This window comes from Nicotiana tomentosiformis, chromosome 4 (assembly GCF_000390325.3).
Source record: "Nicotiana tomentosiformis chromosome 4, ASM39032v3, whole genome shotgun sequence".
NCBI classification, from domain to species: domain Eukaryota; kingdom Viridiplantae; phylum Streptophyta; class Magnoliopsida; order Solanales; family Solanaceae; genus Nicotiana; species Nicotiana tomentosiformis.
In genome coordinates this window covers 103,778,136-103,799,712 of record NC_090815.1, presented here as the reverse complement: position 1 = coordinate 103,799,712, position 21,577 = coordinate 103,778,136, and the positions used below count along the sequence as shown (strand labels likewise).

General features: G+C 39.0%; 1 protein-coding gene across 1 annotated transcript; it reads left to right on the top strand.

Annotated features, from left to right (window-relative positions):
• The first annotated feature begins 18,051 nt into the window (after positions 1-18,051).
• LOC104110845 (homeobox-leucine zipper protein ATHB-6-like) lies at positions 18,052-20,188 on the top strand. Its single transcript, XM_018775845.3, has 3 exons — positions 18,052-18,498; positions 18,874-19,241; positions 19,653-20,188. Exons 1-3 carry the CDS (start codon positions 18,444-18,446, stop codon positions 20,100-20,102), a joined length of 873 nt encoding a protein of 290 aa, XP_018631361.1. The 5' UTR covers positions 18,052-18,443; the 3' UTR covers positions 20,103-20,188.
• The last annotated feature ends 1,389 nt before the right edge of the window (positions 20,189-21,577 follow it).

The window sequence follows — 21,577 nt, the reverse complement described above, 5'->3', positions numbered from 1 at the left end:
ACTTTTTCTGTTTTCGAGAACTTGTGAATTCCACCACTAATTCTAAATGCATTTTTCGTTTCGCTCCTCGGGATTCTTTATGGAGCTCATCAGGCCAAAGTCCTTTAAGGATATATGAAAGACCCGCTCTTTTCTTTCTTTCTTGGCCTCATTTTGAGCGGTGGATTGTTCTTATAAGATCATCCTCAACTTGTTTCTGCATTCATTCACAAGATCAATCCCTGTATATTCCTGTAAATCCCTAAAAATAAAATCCACATGATCAAGGTTAGAATAAGAGAATGAAGAAGAAATGTTATGTGTGTATTCCTCTGGTAAGTCCAATACCATTTGTTCCTTATTCTCTTCTACTAAAAATTGTAAATGTGTATAGGTGGATGGGGGTTTGAACTCTTCTTTTATTGCTTTATAATCAACCAAAGCCTCATTTTCAATCATCTCAGTTGAAACAGAGTCCTCTTATAGAATAGAAAACTCTCTCTGTAGATGTTCATTATCTCGGGTAGGCTCATTCTCACCGGGTATTCCCTCCATATATTCACCATCACAATTCAATGAGCTTTCTGAAAGTGTACTTATTATTTTACTTACTTGTATTGTTAGGTTGTTAATGGCTTCATCATCTTGTGTAAATCTCTCTTCCACCTTATTTATGAACTTATACATAAGCTCTTTTAAACTATCATTCTCCCCTTGAGGTGGTTGTCCCACTTCGCTTTCATTCCAGTCATAATAAGGGTATTTATCCCAACCAGAGTCAGAATTGTGCCCATATGAATTCTCATACCTGTACGGACTAGAAACAGAGTGAGAGTTTTCAAAATATAAACCACACGAAGAATACCTACCTGCTTGACAATTAACCCATAGCTGATTTCCACCACATTTAAAACATATAGTAGACCACTGACAGTGTTCAACTGCTAACTCTTCAATCGTTTTTTTAGGCTGGTTGTACTCCATCTTTACAATATTTAGAGTTCAGTATCAAGAATATGCTCTTTAAGATTTCTTCAACAAAAGAAATCTTGAAGAGAAATTAACATAACAAAACTAAAAATAAAATAAAAATAAAAATTAAAAGCTATTCGTGAATTAGCACTATAAACTATTTCAAACACTATTGATTGCCAATCCCCAGCAACGACGCCAAAATTTGACGAGCGCAAAACACACACTTAAATTGTGCTCGCTAGTCAAAGATAGTATAGTAAAATATCGTGTCCACAGGGATTGGAGTTAAATAGTATTATTGTAGTTTGTAGCTAGATTGCTATCCATGAAGATCAAAAGTTGAGATATATATGATTAATACAAAAATTTAACTAAGAATCTAAATTCTACAGTTATTGACTAGTGACTATCGAAGCAAGGAATAAGCAATGAAGGTTATCAACGGGAGAAAACAGGGTTTGATAAGATATGTTCTAGATAAATATTCGGGATCTAACTCTAGATAGTTCACTTCTAATGTTCAAGTGAGTCTCTCGAATTCACTCTATTATCGGTTCAAACGTTCAGCAAAAACTCCTCTCTCGATTATGTCTTAACCTCACGATATGAACCAATTTATGCACTGTGAAGATATGCAAGAATGCGTAGTGGATTGGTTTTTAGGAAAATCTCTTTAGATTATTCCCATAACTAGATTTAATCAATGATTCAACTAGGCTCTTTCGATTAGTTAGAAGAATCAATGAACTCAACCAACAATATAATGCAAAGATATCAAAAGTTATTCCTCTTTCGATTACAAGAACAAGTGAATATAGATGCAACAATTAAATCTTCCAAACACAATTCAAATACATAAAAATAGAGTTATAATTCACAAAAAATCATCTATACACCAAATCCATCAAAACACAAAAAGGATCTACTCCATAGACACGGAGAAGCTCTTCACAAATATAACAAAAATATAGAAAAACATAAATTCAATCCAAACCTGGATTTTGAGTGAGGAAGGAATGATGAAATCCTTGTGCTTGTGTTCTTACAACTCCCCCTTATCCCCCATAGGTCGAAATTATGTCTAAAATCCCGAAAATGGCATTTTTCAATGTATTTAAGCTATCACCCGATAAACCCCGGACGAAATTACCCTTTTTGAGCGGAATTGGGAAGTCACTCTAGCAGTTTTGGGCTACCGCGCTGTATGTCGCACCGCCCCATGCGGCGTGGTTGTGGAAAATTTCAAAACGATTCAAAATATGATTTGTGGCCACTTTTTGCACTAGCAACCCGCGGGGCGGTTGTGCAAAGTGTGGCCAGAAATGAGTTTTTCAAATATTTGACATCTACACTTGGTTTTCGACCCCTGAACGTGATCCCGGCTTAATTGCTTTGGCTTCTACTCAGACTTCAAAGATCCAAATAGCTCAAATTATCTTCACAATATCTACATAACTCGGAATCACTCCTATAAGGCATAAAACACACAATAAGTGCAAGAATACTACCAATTAAAGCTCAACACAAGTAAAGTGTAATTAATTAGAGTGTAATAAGCGACTAAAATACGAGATTATAGACTACAATCATGAGAACACCTATGTGAATGGCAAGTTTACATGAACCTGTTTCAGCACATTTAGAAATCTCTTGAACTGCTTGTCCAACCTTTCTCGACTCAGCTTTTGGGGAAAAGGCAGCTCAAACATATGATTGATCCCATCATGTTCCTCCCTTCTTGATTTTTCTTCCTTCTTCTTCTCAGTTTTCATCGATCCTTTATTCTTTTTATCAACATCACCCTTCAACTGCTTCCCACTTTCTTTTTCAAGGTTCACATCATTTTGGATCGGGGTGGGATCCTTCTTCAACACTTGCCCACTTCTCAGATTTACAACATTCACTGTTTCTTTGGGATTTCTTTCAGTATCAGCGGGAAGTGTTCCTGGGGATCTCTCCGACATTAGAGTAGCTAAGTGCTCAACCTATTTTTCCAGTCTTCGAAAAGATGTACTCAATTCTTTGATAGCTGCATCATGGGCATCAAACCTCTCATATGTCTTGATAGTGAAGGTCTTCATAAGATCTTCTATGATGGATTGATTCGACTGTGGAGATTGATACTCCTACCTCTGCTGATTTTGAAAACCTGTAGCTCCTTGTTCCTGGAATCTGGGGTTGTTTTGTTTCCATGCATTTGCAGTACCCCCAGGTGAACTCCATGAAAAATAGGGGTGCCTCTGATCCATTGCATTAAAATTATAGTTTCCTACAACATTCACTTCCTCAGTTGAGGTTTGACACTCATGAGTAGGGTGTCCTCTTCCACATATATCACAAGCTGCGTGGTGTACATTTTGCATCGAAGCTACAGTTAGCTTTCGTATTTCTTTAGCCATAACATCAAGTTGTACTTGCGCAGATGTAGTAGCATCAACTTGGTGAACACCGGTTGATTTTCTTGTTTCCACACTCTCATAGGGCCACTGATTAGCATCTTCGGATAACTCATCAAGGATTGTAACTATTTCCTCTGGAGTATTCTTCATAAAAGAGCCTCCAACTGCATTGCTTAATGTTCTACGCGAGATCGGTGTCAATCCATCCCAAAAATCTTGGAGTTGCATCCATAGTTCAATTTTGCTATGTTGACACCTTCTAACTATCTCCTTAAACCTCTCCCATACATCAAAAACAATTTCATTCTCTTTTTGGCATAAGTTATGGATTTTTCTTCTAAACTTGCCCGTCTTGGCTGAGGAGATATATTTATCAAGAAATTTTCTGGTCATTTTCTCCCATGCTCTAATTGATCCATTTGTCAAGCTTCGAAGCCACTGCTTCGCATCATCTTTAAGTGAAAGGGGGAATGCCCTTAAATACACTATTGTGACACCCCATTGTATTGGAAGGTATTCAGATGCGTGTTTGGATGCGTTTTTGGATCTTCGTTCATCTTCCCTCTAAAAACGCAACTGTTTTGAATGGTTTGAAGCAAACTTTGCTTCAACTGGAAATTATTGGCTGCAATTGGAGGTGGTCTAACACTTGACAATCCTTGATTGTAGACTGGTCTGGCATAGTCACCCAATGCTCTATCAAGCCTTGGTAGCACATTCTAAAACTGGTCTTCAATCAAGGGTCGATTTAGATTGAATCTTCGACCCCTAATGTCTTCGACAGTTTCCTCAGCAGCTCTATGGGCTGCCTCAACAACTATCCTAGCAACTGCCTCTACCTCATTGTCTTCGTTATTGGACATGTGTTCTTAGGTTGAAGGTTGCCCCAAGAACCTTACGGTGATCTCTTTCTCCGTCCTCAGTTGCCGCAGGTGTTTTTCCAATTCTGGTTTGTCGGGTATTACTTCCCTATAAGAAGATCATGTCATATACCACAAAATAAACCTGTTGCATGCACACAGAAGAGAAACCCGTGAAGAATAAAATAAAAGAAAAAAAATTCCTGAATTAGCACTACAAACTATTTCAAATACTATTGATATCCAATCCCTGGCAACGGCGCCACAATTTGACGAGCGCAAAACATACACTTAAATTGTGCTCGATAGTCAAAGATAGTATAGTATAATATCGTATCCATATGGATTGGATTTAAACAGTATTTTCGTAGCTTGTAGTTTAATTTCTATCCAAGATGATCGACAATTTAGATTTGTGTGATTAAAACTAAAATGAACTAAAAGTCTAAACTATTGGCTAATGACAATCGCACAAGAGTAAGCAAAGAAGATATCAATGGGAGAAAATAGGAGTTGATTGGATAGGTGTAAGATAATTGTCTGGGATTTAACTCTAGTCAATTCACTTCTAAGGTTCAAGCGAGTCTCTCGAATTCACTTTATTATTGGTTCAAACGTTCAGTAGAAACTCCTCTCTCGATTAAGTCTCAACCTCACAATATAAACTAAGTTAAGCTCAGTGAAGATATGCAAGAATTCGTAGTGGATTAGTCTTTTATGAGAACCTCTTTCGATTATCCTCCTAATTAGGTCTAAACAATAATTCAACTCGCCTCTTTCGATTACTTAGAAGAATAAATGAATTCAACCAACAGAATAATACAAAAATATCACAAGTTATGCCTTTCTCGATTACATGAACATGTGAATATAGATGCAACAATTAAAATACCCGAAACAATTCAATACATAAAACTAGAGTTAATATCCGCAAACAAACATCAAAACACCAAATCCATCAAAACCCAAAAGTATCTACTCCATAGACATGGAGTAGTTCTTCACAAATATAACAAAAGTATAGGAAAACATAAATTCAACCCAAACCCGGATCTTGAGTGAGGAAGGAATGATGAAATCCTTGTGCTTGTGTTCTTCCCAAGCCTCCTTAGGTCGAAATCTGTCCAAAACTTCTCTAAAATGGTATTTTGGTGTATTTAAACCGCCCCAAAACAAACCCCGAATGAAACTACCCTTTTTACGCGAAATAGGACAATTCCGGGATTGGACATGCGCGACCGCGCACTTAGTCGCACATTTTGCATAGTGTTCTGCCTCACATGCACGCCCAGTGCGCGGTCGTGCACCTGGGTGACATCCGACTCAATTCTTCGTTTCTCTTTTTGGATGCACTAGTGTCTGTTGATCCCCGAACTCGATTCCAACTTAATCCTTGGGCTTTTACTCAGACTTCAAAGCTCTTAAATAGCGTGAATTCATCCCATAACATCTACATAACTCGGAATCACTCCTACAAGGCTTAAAACTTATAATTAGTGCAAAACTCTAGTGATTAACGCTCAAACTCAATTAAAGTGCAGTAAATTAGAGTGCGACAAGCAACTAAAACACTCGATTATAACCTACCATCAGTCCCTTGCTCTGAAACAAGGTGAAGAGAAGAAGATAAAAAGGGCTCCGAGTTCTCCGAGGTTTTAGAAAAACCAAAAACCAAAGAGGAGGCTAATCCGCAAGCCAAAATAAAGATCCAGCTCTTGAATACTTGATTCGGACTCCCTCTACCGGATAATGGACGAGTCTGAAGAGGATGAAGTTTTAGTGGCCAGGCAGCCATCGGTCCCTGAAGAACAGGCATCAACCGAAGGGGGGAAGATAGAGGCAAATCACTCTTAAACTTAAGAGGTCGATGCACCAATGGGGCTCGAGGACCCTCAAGATACTGGTACTGATCCACCAGGTGTCATCGATATAATGGTATTGCCTTCATTCATAGACTCAATGTTAGGTAAAGCTCAAGCGGCGAACAAACGTTCAAATGAGGGGGTCCAAGGAGCGAACGATCCCCTCCAAAGCTATTTTGATAGTGTGGACTCTATTACCACGGACGATGTCACGAGATTGGGTGATTTAGAAGTACCAAGAAGAAGTCCTCCCTTGGGAACTGGTGAGTCTAGCTTGAGCCCGAGGTTGGTCAACCGATTCCCTGCCCCGAGTGTCGATCCTGGTCGGAAGCAGTCGATCATTATCTCTGTTCTGGAGGATGCCCTGGTCCTTTCCACGCCTGTTGGGGTAGCTAGTTACCTCCGGTTCCTGGTGATCGAAGAATACTAGGCGAAGATGAACGAGTTGGAATCCCCATGCTTGTTCAACGAAGCACAATAGGCATTGAATCGGGTAAAGTGTTTACCAAACCTTTTCATTTTTCAGCTTTGGTTACTGAATGGTCTTAATATTTTTCCTTGTATTCGCAGGTCTCGGTGCTTCACCATGAGACCTTACTCCGATATCAAGAAGAGCTGAGTCTCCTCGAGGCCGAGCCAAAGAGCTTATTGAGAAGAGATATATGTACAAACTTCTCAGTAAGCAACGCGAAGGGGAGGTTAAGAGCCTCCGAGCTGAGTTGGAGGTGGCTCAAAGGAGCATGCCGACTTGGTCGAGTAGGTAAAAATATTTGAGCTTAGTGACGAAGAGTTAGACTTGGTGACTAACAGTCGGAACCCGCAGGTCCAACAAAAAATTGATCAAATCGGTCAACTACGAGCTGAGATGGATGTTGTGAAGGCCAAGATCGATGAATGGAGGGGCATGATGGATCGTTTGGCCTAGGAAAAAGAGGCTTCTTGGGCGCCACTGACTTCGACTGAGGTCCAACTTCGAGAATCAAAGTAAAAGGCCGAGGTGCAGGCCAAAAAGGTTGAACAGCTCCAGTCTCAGTTGCCTCTGATCGAAAAATTATGGCCAAGGAACTTGAAACGGCCAAGTCAGTGGCCACGGTGGTTAAAGCCAACGCCGACGAGATAGTGGCCCAATATAAGGCCGATGCCGAGGCGGCCCAGGACCGCTTGAAAGACATTGTTGATTATAAGAAGCAACAATTATGAAGAGAAGCCCTTGAAGAGATTCATGCTCGGGGTTTCGATCTATTTGGCTGAGATCAATACTGCTAAGGGGTTCGAGGTCATGTCCAAGAAGTTGGCATACCCCAAAGAAAAAGAAGAAGAACCAGAATCCGAGGGTTCCGACGGACCCGGGGGTAGAGAAGACCACGCTATTTAGACGCCTTTGTAAAAAAATTTGCTTTTTTATTTTTTGTACTTGTGTACTTTTGTATATATATATATTTTTTTGTTAAGGCTATTTGGCCTTTGTAAATATTGTATATAATATACAAGGCTTGTTTTTCCCTTTGATAGTTTAAGAATTTTGCTTTCCTTTGCTTTATTCTTTATGCTTGCAAAGTTCGAAATGCCTTAGCATAAAATAGTTAGGTCATGTTTGGAGATTCGAACAGGCCTTACCTTAGACATTATTTTATTTAAGGCATCGTGGGGGTTCGGTATGACTAGAAAAGTTTCTCCCCAAAGTACTTATGACTTTTTAGATTATAGTTTGCCGAAGGTAGCTTTTAGAACCAGTTATAAAATTTTGAAGGCCTTATTTTTTGTTACAGGTCTTGGACGTCTCTATGCCATTTTAATATGGCACTAGCCTTTAGTTCGGGTGTTTCCCAGTGGGTTTGTTACCCTGAGTTATCCGGGCTTGCCTAAGATAACAGTTCCCGGGTGAGGATGGTCATAGCCTTTAAGGTTCGGGCGATGCCTAATAGGTCTCGTGCCCCCGGGCTCAGATAGCCCGAGCCGTCCGAGTTTGTTTTTAGACAGCAGCCCCCGATTAGGAGTGATCATTTGAATTCAGATAAAGGCATCCCTTGGGCTCTATACCTTTAAGGGGTCGAAGGTAAGAAATTCCTTAAGAGGTAAAGAAAAAAGAAAAATTCTTAAGGGGCCAGATATTTATTTGCAAGGTAAAAACTTTTTTTTATTCTTGTGCGTAACAGTTACACATGTGTACAAGTTTTGCACTAGGGATCAAGTAGTCTATGTGGGCACGGTTCATTTGACTGTTTGGCCCTTACAGTAAATCTTATCGATTAAGCCGAGACCATTCAATCATAAAGTTTCCTTCCTTGCTAAAGTTGTCATCCGAGGGTGATGCCCCCTAGTGTTTGGGGTCAAGCGTAGAGGGGCCTCGAATGTTGTTGTCGTGATTTTCGATACCGGTTTGTAACCGGCCTTCAATTCTAAGTTAGAATGACTTATTTTTGCCTTGTTGAAAACCTTACCGAAAAACCCATTTGGGACAAAAGCGGTTCAAGAGAAAAAGAGTGCAACGTGTGCTTTCAGGCCTAAAAATTGTATCGTTCTTTGATGATTGCCTGCAAGTGTTAGTTCGCAATGTAAATAAATAAAAGGAAATGAATGGGGTTGTACCTTAACAGTAGTATCACTTCAAGTGAGTTATGTTTTAGTTGTTCGGTAGTTGCTCACCGTTCATTGTTCCGAGCTTCTACGATCCTTTACCGGTGATCTCAATAATTTGATAAGGTCCTTCTCAGTTCGACCCCAGCTTTACTTCATTTGGCTTCCGCATGTTTAGTGTGACCTTCCTTAATACTAAGTCCCCGACGGTGAAGTGTCGAAGGTTGACCCTTTGGTTGTAATATCTCTCGATCCGCTATTTTTGGGCAGCCAACCGGATAAGGGCTACTTCGCGCCTTTCATCTAATAGATCTAGGCTCTTATTCATAGCTTCGTCGTTCGATTCCTTGATTGCATATGGGAACCTGAGACTTGGTTCTCCGACTTCGACCAATATTAGAGCTTCGACGCCGTAAACCAGTTAGAATGGGGTGGCCCCGATACTGGACTTCGAGGTCGTACGGTCTGCCCATAAGATTTCGGGCAGTATTTTCTTCTATTTTCCTTTGGCGTTGGTCAACCTTTTCTTGAGATTTTGGAGTATAGTTTTGTTGGTCGATTCTGCTTGTCCGTTCCCACTAGGGTGGTAGGGTGTTGATAGAATTCTTTTGAACTTATGATCTTCGAGAAACTTGCTAACTTTGCCGCCGATGAATTGTTTCACATTGTCGCAAACGATCTCGGCCGGTATTCCGAACCGGCATATGATGTGGTCCCAAATGAAATCGATGACTTCCTTCTCCCTGGGCTTTTCGTATGCCTGGGCTTCCAACTACTTAGAAAAATAATTAGTCATAAACAATATAAATTGAGCCTTACCGGGTGCCCATGGAAGGGGGCTAACAATATCCATTACCCACTTCATGAATGACCATGGTGACACAACTGAATGCAGCAGTTCCCTGAGCTGATGAATCATCGAGTGTGTCTTTGACATTCATCAAATTTTCGTATGAACTCCCTCGCGTCCTTTTCCATATCGATCCAGTAGTAGCCGACTCTGATCACTTTTTGAACCAATGATTCAATGCCTGAATGATTTTCACAGGTGCCTTTGTGGATTTCCATTTTCTACATATTTATTTCACCAGTCCCAAGTTAGGCTCGTTGAGTTAATCTCGGCATGGCCTTCTTCCACTACCGATCTCATAAGTTGTACGACTGACCCCGTATTGAACTCGTCGTCCTCGACCGATGACCCTTAGTTAGCAAGGGCATCGACCTCACTGTTTTGATCCCGAGGTACGTGTTGCAAAGTCTATTATTTGAACCAATGTAATGTTACCTGGAACTTATCCAGGTACCTTTGCATTCATTCTTCTCTAACCTCAAACATCCCATTAACTTGGTTTACCACAAGAAGGGAGTCGTACTTGGCTTCGATCACCTCTGCCCCCAAGCATTAGGCTAGTTTGAGACCTGCAATCATGGCCTCATATTCAGCCTCGTTGTTAGTCAATTTCATAGTCCTAATAGATTTTCTAACTACATTGCATATTGGTGGCTTTAATACAATGCCAAGTTCGGACCTTTTTGCGTTTGAGACATCGTCCGTAAATAGGGTCCAGATCCCCGAGGAAGATCCTGAGTTAATTAATAGCTCTCTTTCGACCTCGGGTATTAAGGCCGGCGTAAAGTCGGCCATAGAGTCTACCAAAATTTGAGACTTAATAGCGGTTCGGGTCGATAGTCAATATCGTACCCACTGATTTTTACGACCCATTTGGCCAACCGACCAGAGAGTTCGGGCTTATGCATAACATTCTTTAACGGGTAAGTGGTCACTACACATATGGGGTGACATTGGAAGTATGGTTTTAGCTTTCTAGAGACACTTAGCAAAGTTAGCGCCATCTTTTCTAGGTGAGGGTACCTAGTTTCGGCCTCACCTAGGATCCTGCTAACATAGTAAATTGGAAATTGCGTACCTTGTTCTTCCCAGACCAGGACTCCAGTTACCGCTATTTCCGATACTGCAAAGTACAAGTATAGTTATTCGTCTATCATCGGCGTGTGAGGAAGTGGTGGGCTCAACAGATATTGCTTGAGTTCCTCCAAAGCCCGTTGGCATTCCGGGGTCCATGAGAAGTTATTATTCTTCTTCAATAGTGTGAAGAAGTGGTGGCTCTTGTCGGTCGACCTCGAGATGAATCACCCCAGGGCGGCAATGCGCCCGGTTAATCTTTGCACGACCCTTACGTTGTCCACAACCGTGATATCTTCGATGGCTTTGATTTTATCGGGGATGATCTCGATACCCCGGTTGGATACCATGAATCCGAGGAATTTACCTGACCCAACTCCAAACGCACATTTCTCCGGGTTTAGTTTCATATTGTATTGCTTCAATATGCTGAAGGTTTCCTGCAAATGTTTTAATGGTCCTCTGCTCGCAGGGACTTAACCAACATATCGTCAATGTAAACTTTCATTGATTTTCCTATTTTTTCCTCAAACATCCAGTTTACTAGGTGTTGGTAAGTGGCACCGATGTTTTTTAATCCGAACGACATCACGTTATAGTAGTATGTGCCATATTTAGTGACGAAGGAGGTTTTTTCCTAATCACCCGTGTCCATCCGTACTTGGTTGTACCCGGAGAAGGCATCGAGAAACTGAGGATCTCGTGGCCGGTCGTGGCATCGATCATACGATCGATGTTGGGCATAGGGAAGGAGTCTTTGGGACATGCCTTATTCAAATCCTTATAGTCTACACACATTCTTAATTTATTCCCTTTTTTAGGGACTACCACTACGTTCGCTAACCAATTCGGGTATTTAACCTCCCGAATGGATCCTATTTTAAGGAGTTTAGATATCTCATCCTTGATGAAATCATGTTTGACCTCAGACTGGGTCTCCTCTTCTACTTGACCGGATGGAACTTCAGATCTAGGCTTACCTTGTGAGTGGTTATCTCCGATGGGATCCCTGTCATGTCAAGGTGGGACCAAGCGAAACAATCTTTATTAGTTATAAGAAATTGAATGAGTTATTTTCCTGAGCTCGGGGCTTAACCCCGTACCCAGGTATACCTTTCGATCGGGCAAATGTTCACTCAATACGACTTGTTCTAGCTCTTCGACCATCGATTTAGTGGCGTCGGAATCATCGGGGGCTATAAACGACATGGTTATCCCGTAATCATCGTCTTCATCAGTCCCATGTTTCTCCAGTTCCATTGAGGCTGGTATCAGTAATTGTTATTTGGTCCCGTCTTTGACCATTTGGTTCGGACCCTTCAATGCTGAGACTATGGATGTTGGGATCACTTCATCGACCGCGAACATTTCCTTGGAGGTCGGTTGTTCCCCAGAAACTATTTTGACTCCGCTGGGTTGTTGGGAATTTCAGCACCTGGTGTAGTGTCGAGGGCACTGCTCCCATGTTGTGGATCTAAGACCTCCCGAACAAAGCGTTGTACTTCATGTCTCCTTCGATCACATAAAACTTAGCTTCCCGTATGGTCCCAACAGTGTTCACCGGTAATGTTATCTCACCCTTAGTGGTTTTACATACCATGTTGAATCCGTTTAGAACTTGGACTGCAGGCACGATTTGATCTTGTAGACCGATCTGCTCCACGACCCTTGATCGGATGATGTTGGCCGAGCTACCTTAGTCAATTAATACACGTTTAACTCAAATTTTATTTACGAGTACAAATATTACTAGTGCATCATTGTGGGGCTGCATGATCCCTTTCGCGTCCTCGTCGTTGAAAGACAAGGTTCATTCTGGTATGTAATCTCAAGTTTATTTCTCCCTCATGACGAACACTTTGGTGCACTTCAACATCGGCCCCTGAGGGACATTGACCCCACCAATAATCATGTTAATGACGTGTTGAGGTTCTTCTTGTTCGATCTATTTGTTAGAATCCCTATTTCTGAAATGACTCTTGGCTCGGTCGCTCAGGAATTCTCGAAGATGCATGTTGTTGAAGAGTCAGGCTACTTCCTAACGAAATTGTCTGCCATCCTCCGTTCTGTGGCTGTGAGTACCGTGATATTTACACATTTGCTTAGGATCCCTTTGGGTTGGATCAGATTGTAGAGGTCGATGGTATTTGGTATCTTTGATGCGTCCGATAGCTGATACAATGGCAGAAGCATCGACGTTAAAGTTATATTCTAATAACCACGGTGCTTCTTTAGGCTCGATGGGACTGTCGAAGCCATTTTTGCTCCTGAGTCCCCGGTTACTCTGACCTCAATCACTTCTCCTTTCATTTCTCGTAGATTCCGCTCGGACCAATTACTTCTTCGATCTCCATTATACGGATGATACTGATCCCTATTCAGTCTCGGTTCACGATCGATGTCTCTCTTGACTCTGTCGATGGTCTGACAGGATAAACGGACCCCGAAGGGACCCCAAGTTAATCATCTTCCACTCTGATTTTCGATTGACACCGGTTATGGACGTCGGCCCAAGTAACGGCCGGATATTCTATCCGATTTTGTTTCAACTGCTATGACGCCACCGAGCTTCGAACATTGAGCCCTTGGGTGTAAGCCTGAATGGCCCAATCATCAATGACTGGTAGAGGTCCATTCGTTCTAATTGATATCGGGACACGAACTCTCTGAGCATTTTGTTATCCTTCTGTTTTACTTTGAAGAGGTATGATTTCCTGGTCTCGACCTTGATGGCCCCGGCGTGTGCTTTTACGAAAGAATCTGCAAGCATAGCAAATGATCAATAGAATTAGGAGGTAAGTTGTGATACCATATCATAGCCCCTTTTGACAGGGTCTCTCCGAACTTTTTCAACAGGACAAACTCGATCTCATCATCCTCCAAATCGTTCCCTTTGATGTCACATGTGTAAGAGGTTACATGCTCATTTGGAACCGCGCTCGGAGGAAAAGGTTTTTGCACGAACTTTTTGGAATCCAGGACTTTCAATATTGGCAGTGCTCCTGGGATTTGGTCTACCCTGGAATTGTAGGTTTCCACCTTTTTATCATTATCTTCGATTTTCTTCTCCTCTAATTCTATCCATTTTGTCAGTTCTTCGAGCATCTTTATGATGTCGGGGTTAGCCCCCGATTTGTTTTCATTTGACCTTTTGTGACCGGTTCATCCCTGCGGGTGACTTCCCGGGGTGGATCAGGTTCAACTCTGCTCGGTGCACGGCTTTGGTTATGTAACTGAGCTATCGCCGCATGTTGAGCCTGCATCATTTCGAAGGTCACCCGCAAACTGATTCCATCTCCTCCAATGTTTTGTGTATTTTGAGTTGCCGATCGAGCTCCACCACGGACGCTATTCTCAGGGTCGGTAGGTAAGTTTGCGTCGATAACCACATGTGAATTGGCATCAATCGGGCCCGCGACCAGAATTCTGATGGGATCAACGAGCGGTATCTCGTCACCGGGCGGTATGTTGTTATTTTCACCGTGATGACCAGACTCATTGTCAACATATAGTGGTGTTGATTGAGAATTCGACATTTTGAGTTTTAACCTGCAATTAGAGACACTTTAAAGAGCAAGTGTAAAGTAGTATGTGTTATGGAAATTTGTATCGAATAACCACTATTATCCTTAGCCCCACGGTAGGGGCCAGACTATTTACCCTCAAAATTAGATAACAATTGAATTTGTAAGTGGTTTTAAGGATACGTGATCTAACTTGATACAAAATGATAAATTAAATTGCAATTAAAGTTAGTGATGGAAAAGTAAATACAAACCATACGAATTGAACGGTCTTAGCCCTAGAGAATTAATCACCCTCGCTCGAGCCAGGTACTTCGATCGATATCAAGATAGAAGAAAATGAAGGTTTAAAGAGAATAGTAAGAACTTAAAGAGAATAATAATGTATTGCTTTGGAATGCGTGTTACAATGTCCCCAATGAATTATCAGACTCCTCTCTATATAGTAGAGGAGTCCTACTTTAGGTAAAAATATATAAAAGGTAAAAATCCCCAAATTAGCTGATTGACGATTCCTTACTGATACGCGCCGAGATTTCCGCCGTAATATCCGTCCGGTTACGGATATTTCGGTCTTCTGATGGTTATGCTAACAATATTTCTTCGAGCTCGATCGGGGCTAAGGTCGACTCCGGGATTACGGACTCAATGTTTTTGAAGGCATGCGTTCTGACCCCGGGTTCTAGATCGGTGGGACTCGGGGTCGATCTTAAGTCTTTGGTTGTCATGTTCCGATCCTATCCTGCCATGTTGTAGGCGAGCTCAATTTCGACCGTATACATTATGACGTATTGTATTTTGCAGGATCTGGACAAGGTACTTATAGCAATGTCACATTCGTCCAGCACGTACGGATACATCAAGGAAACTAAATGATTCATTTGAAATAGGGTATATAAATAAACTTCAATAGTACACTTGTTCAAATTAGTGCTAATAAGGAATAATAAATTTTGCTTTGACTACTTGTGAGAGAAAAAAAGTAAGTCCGAAAAGAAAAGGAAGAGATAAAATTAGTAACGTACTGCAGTTAAGCGTGCATGAAAGAAAACGATAAGAAAGTCAAGATATACAACCACGTCTAATTACGTAGGGTAGTTGAATAAAGGGAAAGCCCTAGCACTAGAAGTCATTCCAAATTAAGGGGGGGCACACAGAAATGGTGTCTTTTGAGCAAGCTGCTACTGGTCAATTGTTAGGTGCCTCCTCTGTCGCCATTGGACCCATTAGCTTCTGCTCTTTTACGACCATGCCAAAACCTAGGCTACCCAAGGGTTTCAAACACTGTCTTAATTCAATAATTAGTCGACCAACATTAAAATTTTCTTATTATTGAGCTCGAGTTTAACTTATATCCTACTAGCAGTGCGATGAACTTTTACGTTAACAATGTAACTTAATCTGCCGTAAAGTATTACCTGTGTCATTTTTCAGCTTACTATAACTTCACTTGATATGTGTTGTTTCTTAAAATCATATTTCAAGTGATTTAATAGTGTAAAAGAAATTACATTGTCGTATAGGTAGTTAGCTCATTAAGCTCTTAATAACTAGGAAATAAGTCATAGAACCTGGTCATTTTCTTTTTGTAGCGATGATGACGCAACAGGACGAAATAACAAAAGAAAATACTACCAATCATTTACTATAAATTGGTATACAACAAAAATGCCCATGGAAATCTAAATCCCAATCATGGAAAATTGATGAAAAATATATAGTAGAAAAAAGAGTGGGAATTAAGAGGCAATGCATGTGATGAATAGCAGCGCAGGTGTCCTAAGTTGGAAACAAAGTATAGAGAGAAAGGTAACAAACACACCACGTGAAAGGTTAGTTGCGAGCTTCAGAAGAATTTTTGGCAGTGAGGTTGGCGACGTTGCCATTTCTGCTCTCACATATATAGCTAGCCATCCACTGATTCTTTCCCTGCCTTTGCCATCCCTACAGCCTGTACCTTTGCTTGTTTTCTGCCATCCTCTCTGCCTCTGTATATAATATACTATATATTTGGTGTATAATTCTTGAGTTTAACTTTTAACTAACAGGTCATTTAAAAAAAAATAAAAAGTAATATTCTATAATATAAGTGTAATTAGTAACATAAAACGTAAGACAGATTACATGCGTCGTGGTGCAGCCAGAAAATTATACTCCACAAAGGATCCGAAAAAAACAAGTAGAATATCACAATATTTGGAATTTAAACATGTGATCTAAAACAACTTTTTTGAATCCCTTTTACTACTGTACTGGAATTTTTTCTTCATATCAAGGGAATATAAAAGAAAATATTTATCCTGCATGCTACAACAAATTAAAAGTAAAAATTATTTTAACTTTTTGTGTATGTAAGTTTAATCCATAAATGAATTATATATGCTTATCTAAGTTGGATAATGAGTGGTTACTAGGGGTGGCAAACGGGCGGATCGAGTAGAATATGGACGGGTCGAAAATGGATAATGTAAAAATCGATAAATTATCCGACCCAACCCGTATTTAATACGGATAGAAAATGGATTAACCGGAGAATAATATGGATATACATGGCTTCTTGAATATGTTCTTGTAAGAATTACTAATCTCTCAAATTTGAGGAATCCCCATTTGAGTTTTTGCAAATGTTAAAGTTAAATTCATTGCTTATCTATTTTTTAAGTGGATAATATAACTCTTATCCATATTATTTGACACATTTTTAAGAAATTCATTATTCAATCCATTTTAAGGGGATAATATGGATGAATAACTATTTTTTTTAAATTCATTTTGCCACTTCTAGTGGTTACTGTCAACAAATTGCAGAGCACCGAACTTCTGTGCACTGCCACTAATAACATCAGTAAAACTTCTTTTCTATTCTTTTTGGATTTCACTTTTGTGGTTGATTTCCACACGCATTAACTACTTGTGCCCAATTGAGGAAGTATATCCGTTCTCTTATGACCAACTGAAGTTCACCAGTGTAAGACTGTTTCAAATTATGAAACAAAAACTTACCATCAATTCCAGGAAGAATTCTTCCACTTGAGAAATTCTAAAATCAATTAAAATTTTCGTAGATGCACCAAGATTCTAAATGGAAATATTAAAATAGCAAAATTATGTATGTTACAAAACAATTTGTTGATTGTCTTGTACTTGGGGTTAGGGTTGTGCATGGATCGGATCGGATCGGATTTAACACATTTCGGATCGAATTTTCAGATTTCGAATTCTAGAAAATGCAATCCGAATCCGATCCGAATTAATAACGGATCAGATCGGATTTTTAAGTTTGGATCGGATCCGATTTTCGAATTTCGGATCGGATTATTATGCCTCAAAGTTGCAAACTCATATGTATATTTTTTTTTTTTGTAAAAGAGGCAGTACAGTAAGAAAAATTTATGTTTATACAATTATGAGAGTATTATGGTACCAATAGAGCTAAATCCATCCATTGTAAAGGTAATAACTTGAAGGAAAATGTAAAGGAAGTACTAATTATCCGAATTAAAGTTTAAAATTTATACATGCCCTAATAATTTCGGATTTCGGATCGGATCGGATTAGATCGTATTAAAATTATACCAATCCGAATCCGATCTGAAATTCAAAATTTTAATAAATACAATTCGAAATCCAATCCAATCCGAAATCCGAAATCCAAAATTGAACGGATCGGTTCGGATTTCGAATATTCTATCCAAATGAAAAGCCCTACTTGGGGTAGCTTGCATTCGATGATAATTTGTTAGAGGACACTATAAACTAAGATCTAAAATTACTATACAGTTGGACTTTCTGGAGCCAACTGGACAATTGGATTCAAAACTCCCAATTGAAAAACACAAAAGTAAAAAGAAAGAAATAAAAAAATAAGGAAAAAAGTTATTTTCAAAATATAAAGTCATTTCACATCATTAAAAGAAGATATATAGCTGGGCAGCATTGGTCCATACCTTTGAAAAAACCCATATAAACTCTTAATCTTTATTTCACTCAGAGTCTCTTTCTCTCCTTCTCCTTCTTTTCTTCCTATTTTATTGGGTTGATTGGTTAATGATGAAAAGCAAGTCCCTTTAATTTGTTGCCTTTTATTTGTTCCTCTGTTTGGTTTCGAGTTTGCCCTTTTCTTTCTTTATCCATATCCACATCTTTCTCTTGTTTTAGCTCAAATTATTTCTGCTATTCTAACAGTTCTATTACAGGCCATAACACTAAGAAGGAAAACTCTGTTTTAGTATTATTCAAAGTTCTGTTAATTGGTTTCTTCTTGAATTCTTCAAATCCTTCTAGAGACCAATTCTGCTTTTGATAAACCAAAGAATTAAGGAGAAGAAATACTATCTATTATTATGAAGCGATTCAGTTTCTCAGATTCTTCTGGCAAATTGCTTTATCCACCAGAAGGTAAATCCTCTGGCAAATTTTTTTTCCCAAATTCATGCAAAATCTCTCAAAAACGAGGAACTTTTTGAGTTGAACTTCTATACATAGAAAGTGAAACATAATTTCACACTATAATTGACCAGCTCACCTAAATGATACTACAGTTAACCGTACATGAAAAGTTAGGATAAAAACATGAAAAATAAGATATGTTACTTGCTAGACACAATATATTAAAATACACCGATGGTATAAAAATTCATTATGCTATCGGTGTAAATAAGTTAATTGTTTTTTTACTTAAACTCCTTTTTTTTTTGTCGGTAAGAGAGTAGAGACTATATGATGAACTTCCAATAGTTTTAATTTTTCTTTCTTTTCTGTATTATATTGCAGAGAAAAATACAGAGAATTTGGCATATAGCACAGATTTTCAGGCAATGTTGGATGGATTGGAAGATGAAGATGGGATAGAAGAGAGTGGATGTGTAACAGGGAAGAAAAGGAGGCTAAGAGTGGATCAAGTTCAAGCACTGGAGAAAATATTTGAAGTTGATAACAAGCTTGACCCTGAAAGGAAAGTGAAAATTGCACAAGAATTAGGGCTGCAACCAAGACAAGTAGCAATTTGGTTCCAAAATCGACGTGCCCGTTGGAAGACTAAACAATTAGAAAGGGATTATAATATTCTCAAAGCCAATTATGAAGCTCTTCAGCTCAATTATACCAAAGTTGAACAAGAGAAAGAAGGCTTGATTAATCAGGTAAATTAACCATTTAAAATCATCTACATTTCTTGATCTAATAGTGTAAAGCCGATGCACCTGTTTTGTTGAAAGGGCAGCCCGGTGCACTAAGCTTCTGCTATGCACCGGGCCACAAGTGTTTATCGTATGCATCTTTACCCTGTATTTTTGTAAGAGGTTGTTTCCACGGCCCGAACCCTTGATTTCCTGATCACATGTCGGTAATTTTACCAGTTATACCAAGGCTCGCCTTCTTTGTTGAAGATATAATTAAGTAAATAAAATTATAATTTTTAAAGTTTAAATTTTTAGATTAGGCAGTCACATAATTCTAACATAATATACAGAGATCACTGTCACTCGTTATAAAAGAAAAATTCCACTTTTTAGCTTGTTTTTTCACTCTTTGTGGTTGTTCCAAACTTGCAGTTAAAAGGACTAAAAGAGAAGATTGGGGAGGAAAATTCAACTGCATTTCAAAGGCCACAAGAAATTCTTGAATTGAATCCCAGAAACTATGAAGTGAGCAACAAGTTGAATTCAGATTTTGTGGATTCAAAAGATGGTTCATCAGATAGCGATTCAAGTGGAGTGATGAATGAAGAAAATTACAACAACACTCTCAATTATCAGCCATTAATGCCTAAAGTGTCGTCCTATAATGCTTTGGATCACTTGTCATTATCTTCTTCAACTTACACTCAGTTATTGGATCCAAGGGCAAGTTCTACATCATCAATGAGAGGTTATAATCAGCAGCAGCAGCAAGTTGGGAAAATGGAGGAGCAAAATGGTTTTACAACAGAGGATTCTTGCAATATTTACTCTGTTGATCAAGCACCAAATCTTTACTGGTACCTTAGTGACCACAGAAATTAGCTAATTAAGTTAGTAATTTCCTCAATTTTTAAATAACATGTAGTTTAAGTATTTGAACCATCAAGAATCTATTTCTGTTTTTACAACCTTAGTCTAGGCATTTAATTGCAATATAGTTTAGAGATGTTATTTACTTCAGAGAATTAAAAAATAAAAAACAAAGAAGAGAGAAAGCATAAGACTTTCACCTACACCTTAAGTTAATCCGAAATCCTCATTAAGGCAATCTTTAAGTGATTATCAATATTTTTTTATCCTCAACGATCGATATTGTTAAAATCTGAACTTGATTTTGGCTTTAAAACTTGCCAAGGTTGTAAAGTTCCAATTTGCACGTAAGTTTGGGCGATGTAACGGTCTATATTTTTCATGGAATCAATATTTTGTGTACGTTATCCCAACTAGCTGCTCGTAAGTGTATCAACACGGGGATAGGATAAGATTATATTAACAAATAACAATGTTTTTTCAATGGCGTTGGGCCAATGTGTTTCTATAAAATATAGTAGAAGTTTGTTTTGCATGATCATGTCATGTAGTCACTTTTGGTTGCATAGGCTACGTAGAAGTCATTTGGCACCCATGTGTGAGATGGTGACTTTTACTTGGAATTATAAGCAATAGTGTTTCTGCTTTTGTCACTATCTTCCAGAAACGACTTCACTCCATGCAAATTAATTTTCGTCTGGACATCAGTGAGAAAATTGACTACATGATGTGATCAGATTGTGATAATCATGGAATTATGGAGTTTAGTGGTCAAGTTAAAAAAAGATTAAGGGGTGTAATAATTAATACTTTATTTTTTTCTCGTAAATGAAATATTTTCTCAGGGTCAATTAATTTTGTGGCATATTATAATCCTTTCTAGTTTTGAAGGGGATTCTTGGCGTAACTGTTAAGTTGTTGTCATGTGACCAGGAGGTCACGGGTTCGAATGCAAAAATACAGGGTAATACTACATATGATCTGGTCCTTCACCGACGTGCCCTTTTTATTACAATCCTTTCAAATTTTATGACAAATCTTATGAGAGAACTTTATTTTTAAAATCTTTACGTGATTACTTTTTATTCAAATAGTAATAGGTTATATTGAACCATTTTCTAAAGTGGGAACTCAACCCGAAAGACTAAAGAAGAAAATAAGTAACAGTGTCTAGTGATTGGTGTAATTTTTATTTAACACTATTTTAAAATGGGTTGGTGCATGGCTGTTGGGTGCCTATCAAACTCCATGTGGTGGGTAAGAATTAGACCATGACATGTACAGTCGAGTTGAAAAGCTATAAACCTTATATCAGCTTCTTGCCCTTCAAAAGGTGGATGTTTTTTTCCCCCAAATTAAAAAATGGAGTTATGAAGACTGAACTGAACAATAATGGTCAAACAATCACTTGGACTCTGATTCATACGACAACAAGTCCAGTCCTACAAGTGGGGTTTCTTGTAGTGAGTACGCAACTTTACCCCTAT

Excerpts from the sequence above, each read along its gene's own strand:
- LOC104110845 (XM_018775845.3), top strand. The coding sequence starts at position 18,444 with ATGAAGCGATTCAGTTTCTCAGATTCTTCTGGCAAATTGCTTTATCCA. Across the intron at positions 18,499-18,873 it reads ATTGCTTTATCCACCAGAAG|AGAAAAATACAGAGAATTTG; the intron begins GTAAATCCTCTG and ends ATTATATTGCAG. Across the intron at positions 19,242-19,652 it reads AAGAAGGCTTGATTAATCAG|TTAAAAGGACTAAAAGAGAA; the intron begins GTAAATTAACCA and ends CCAAACTTGCAG.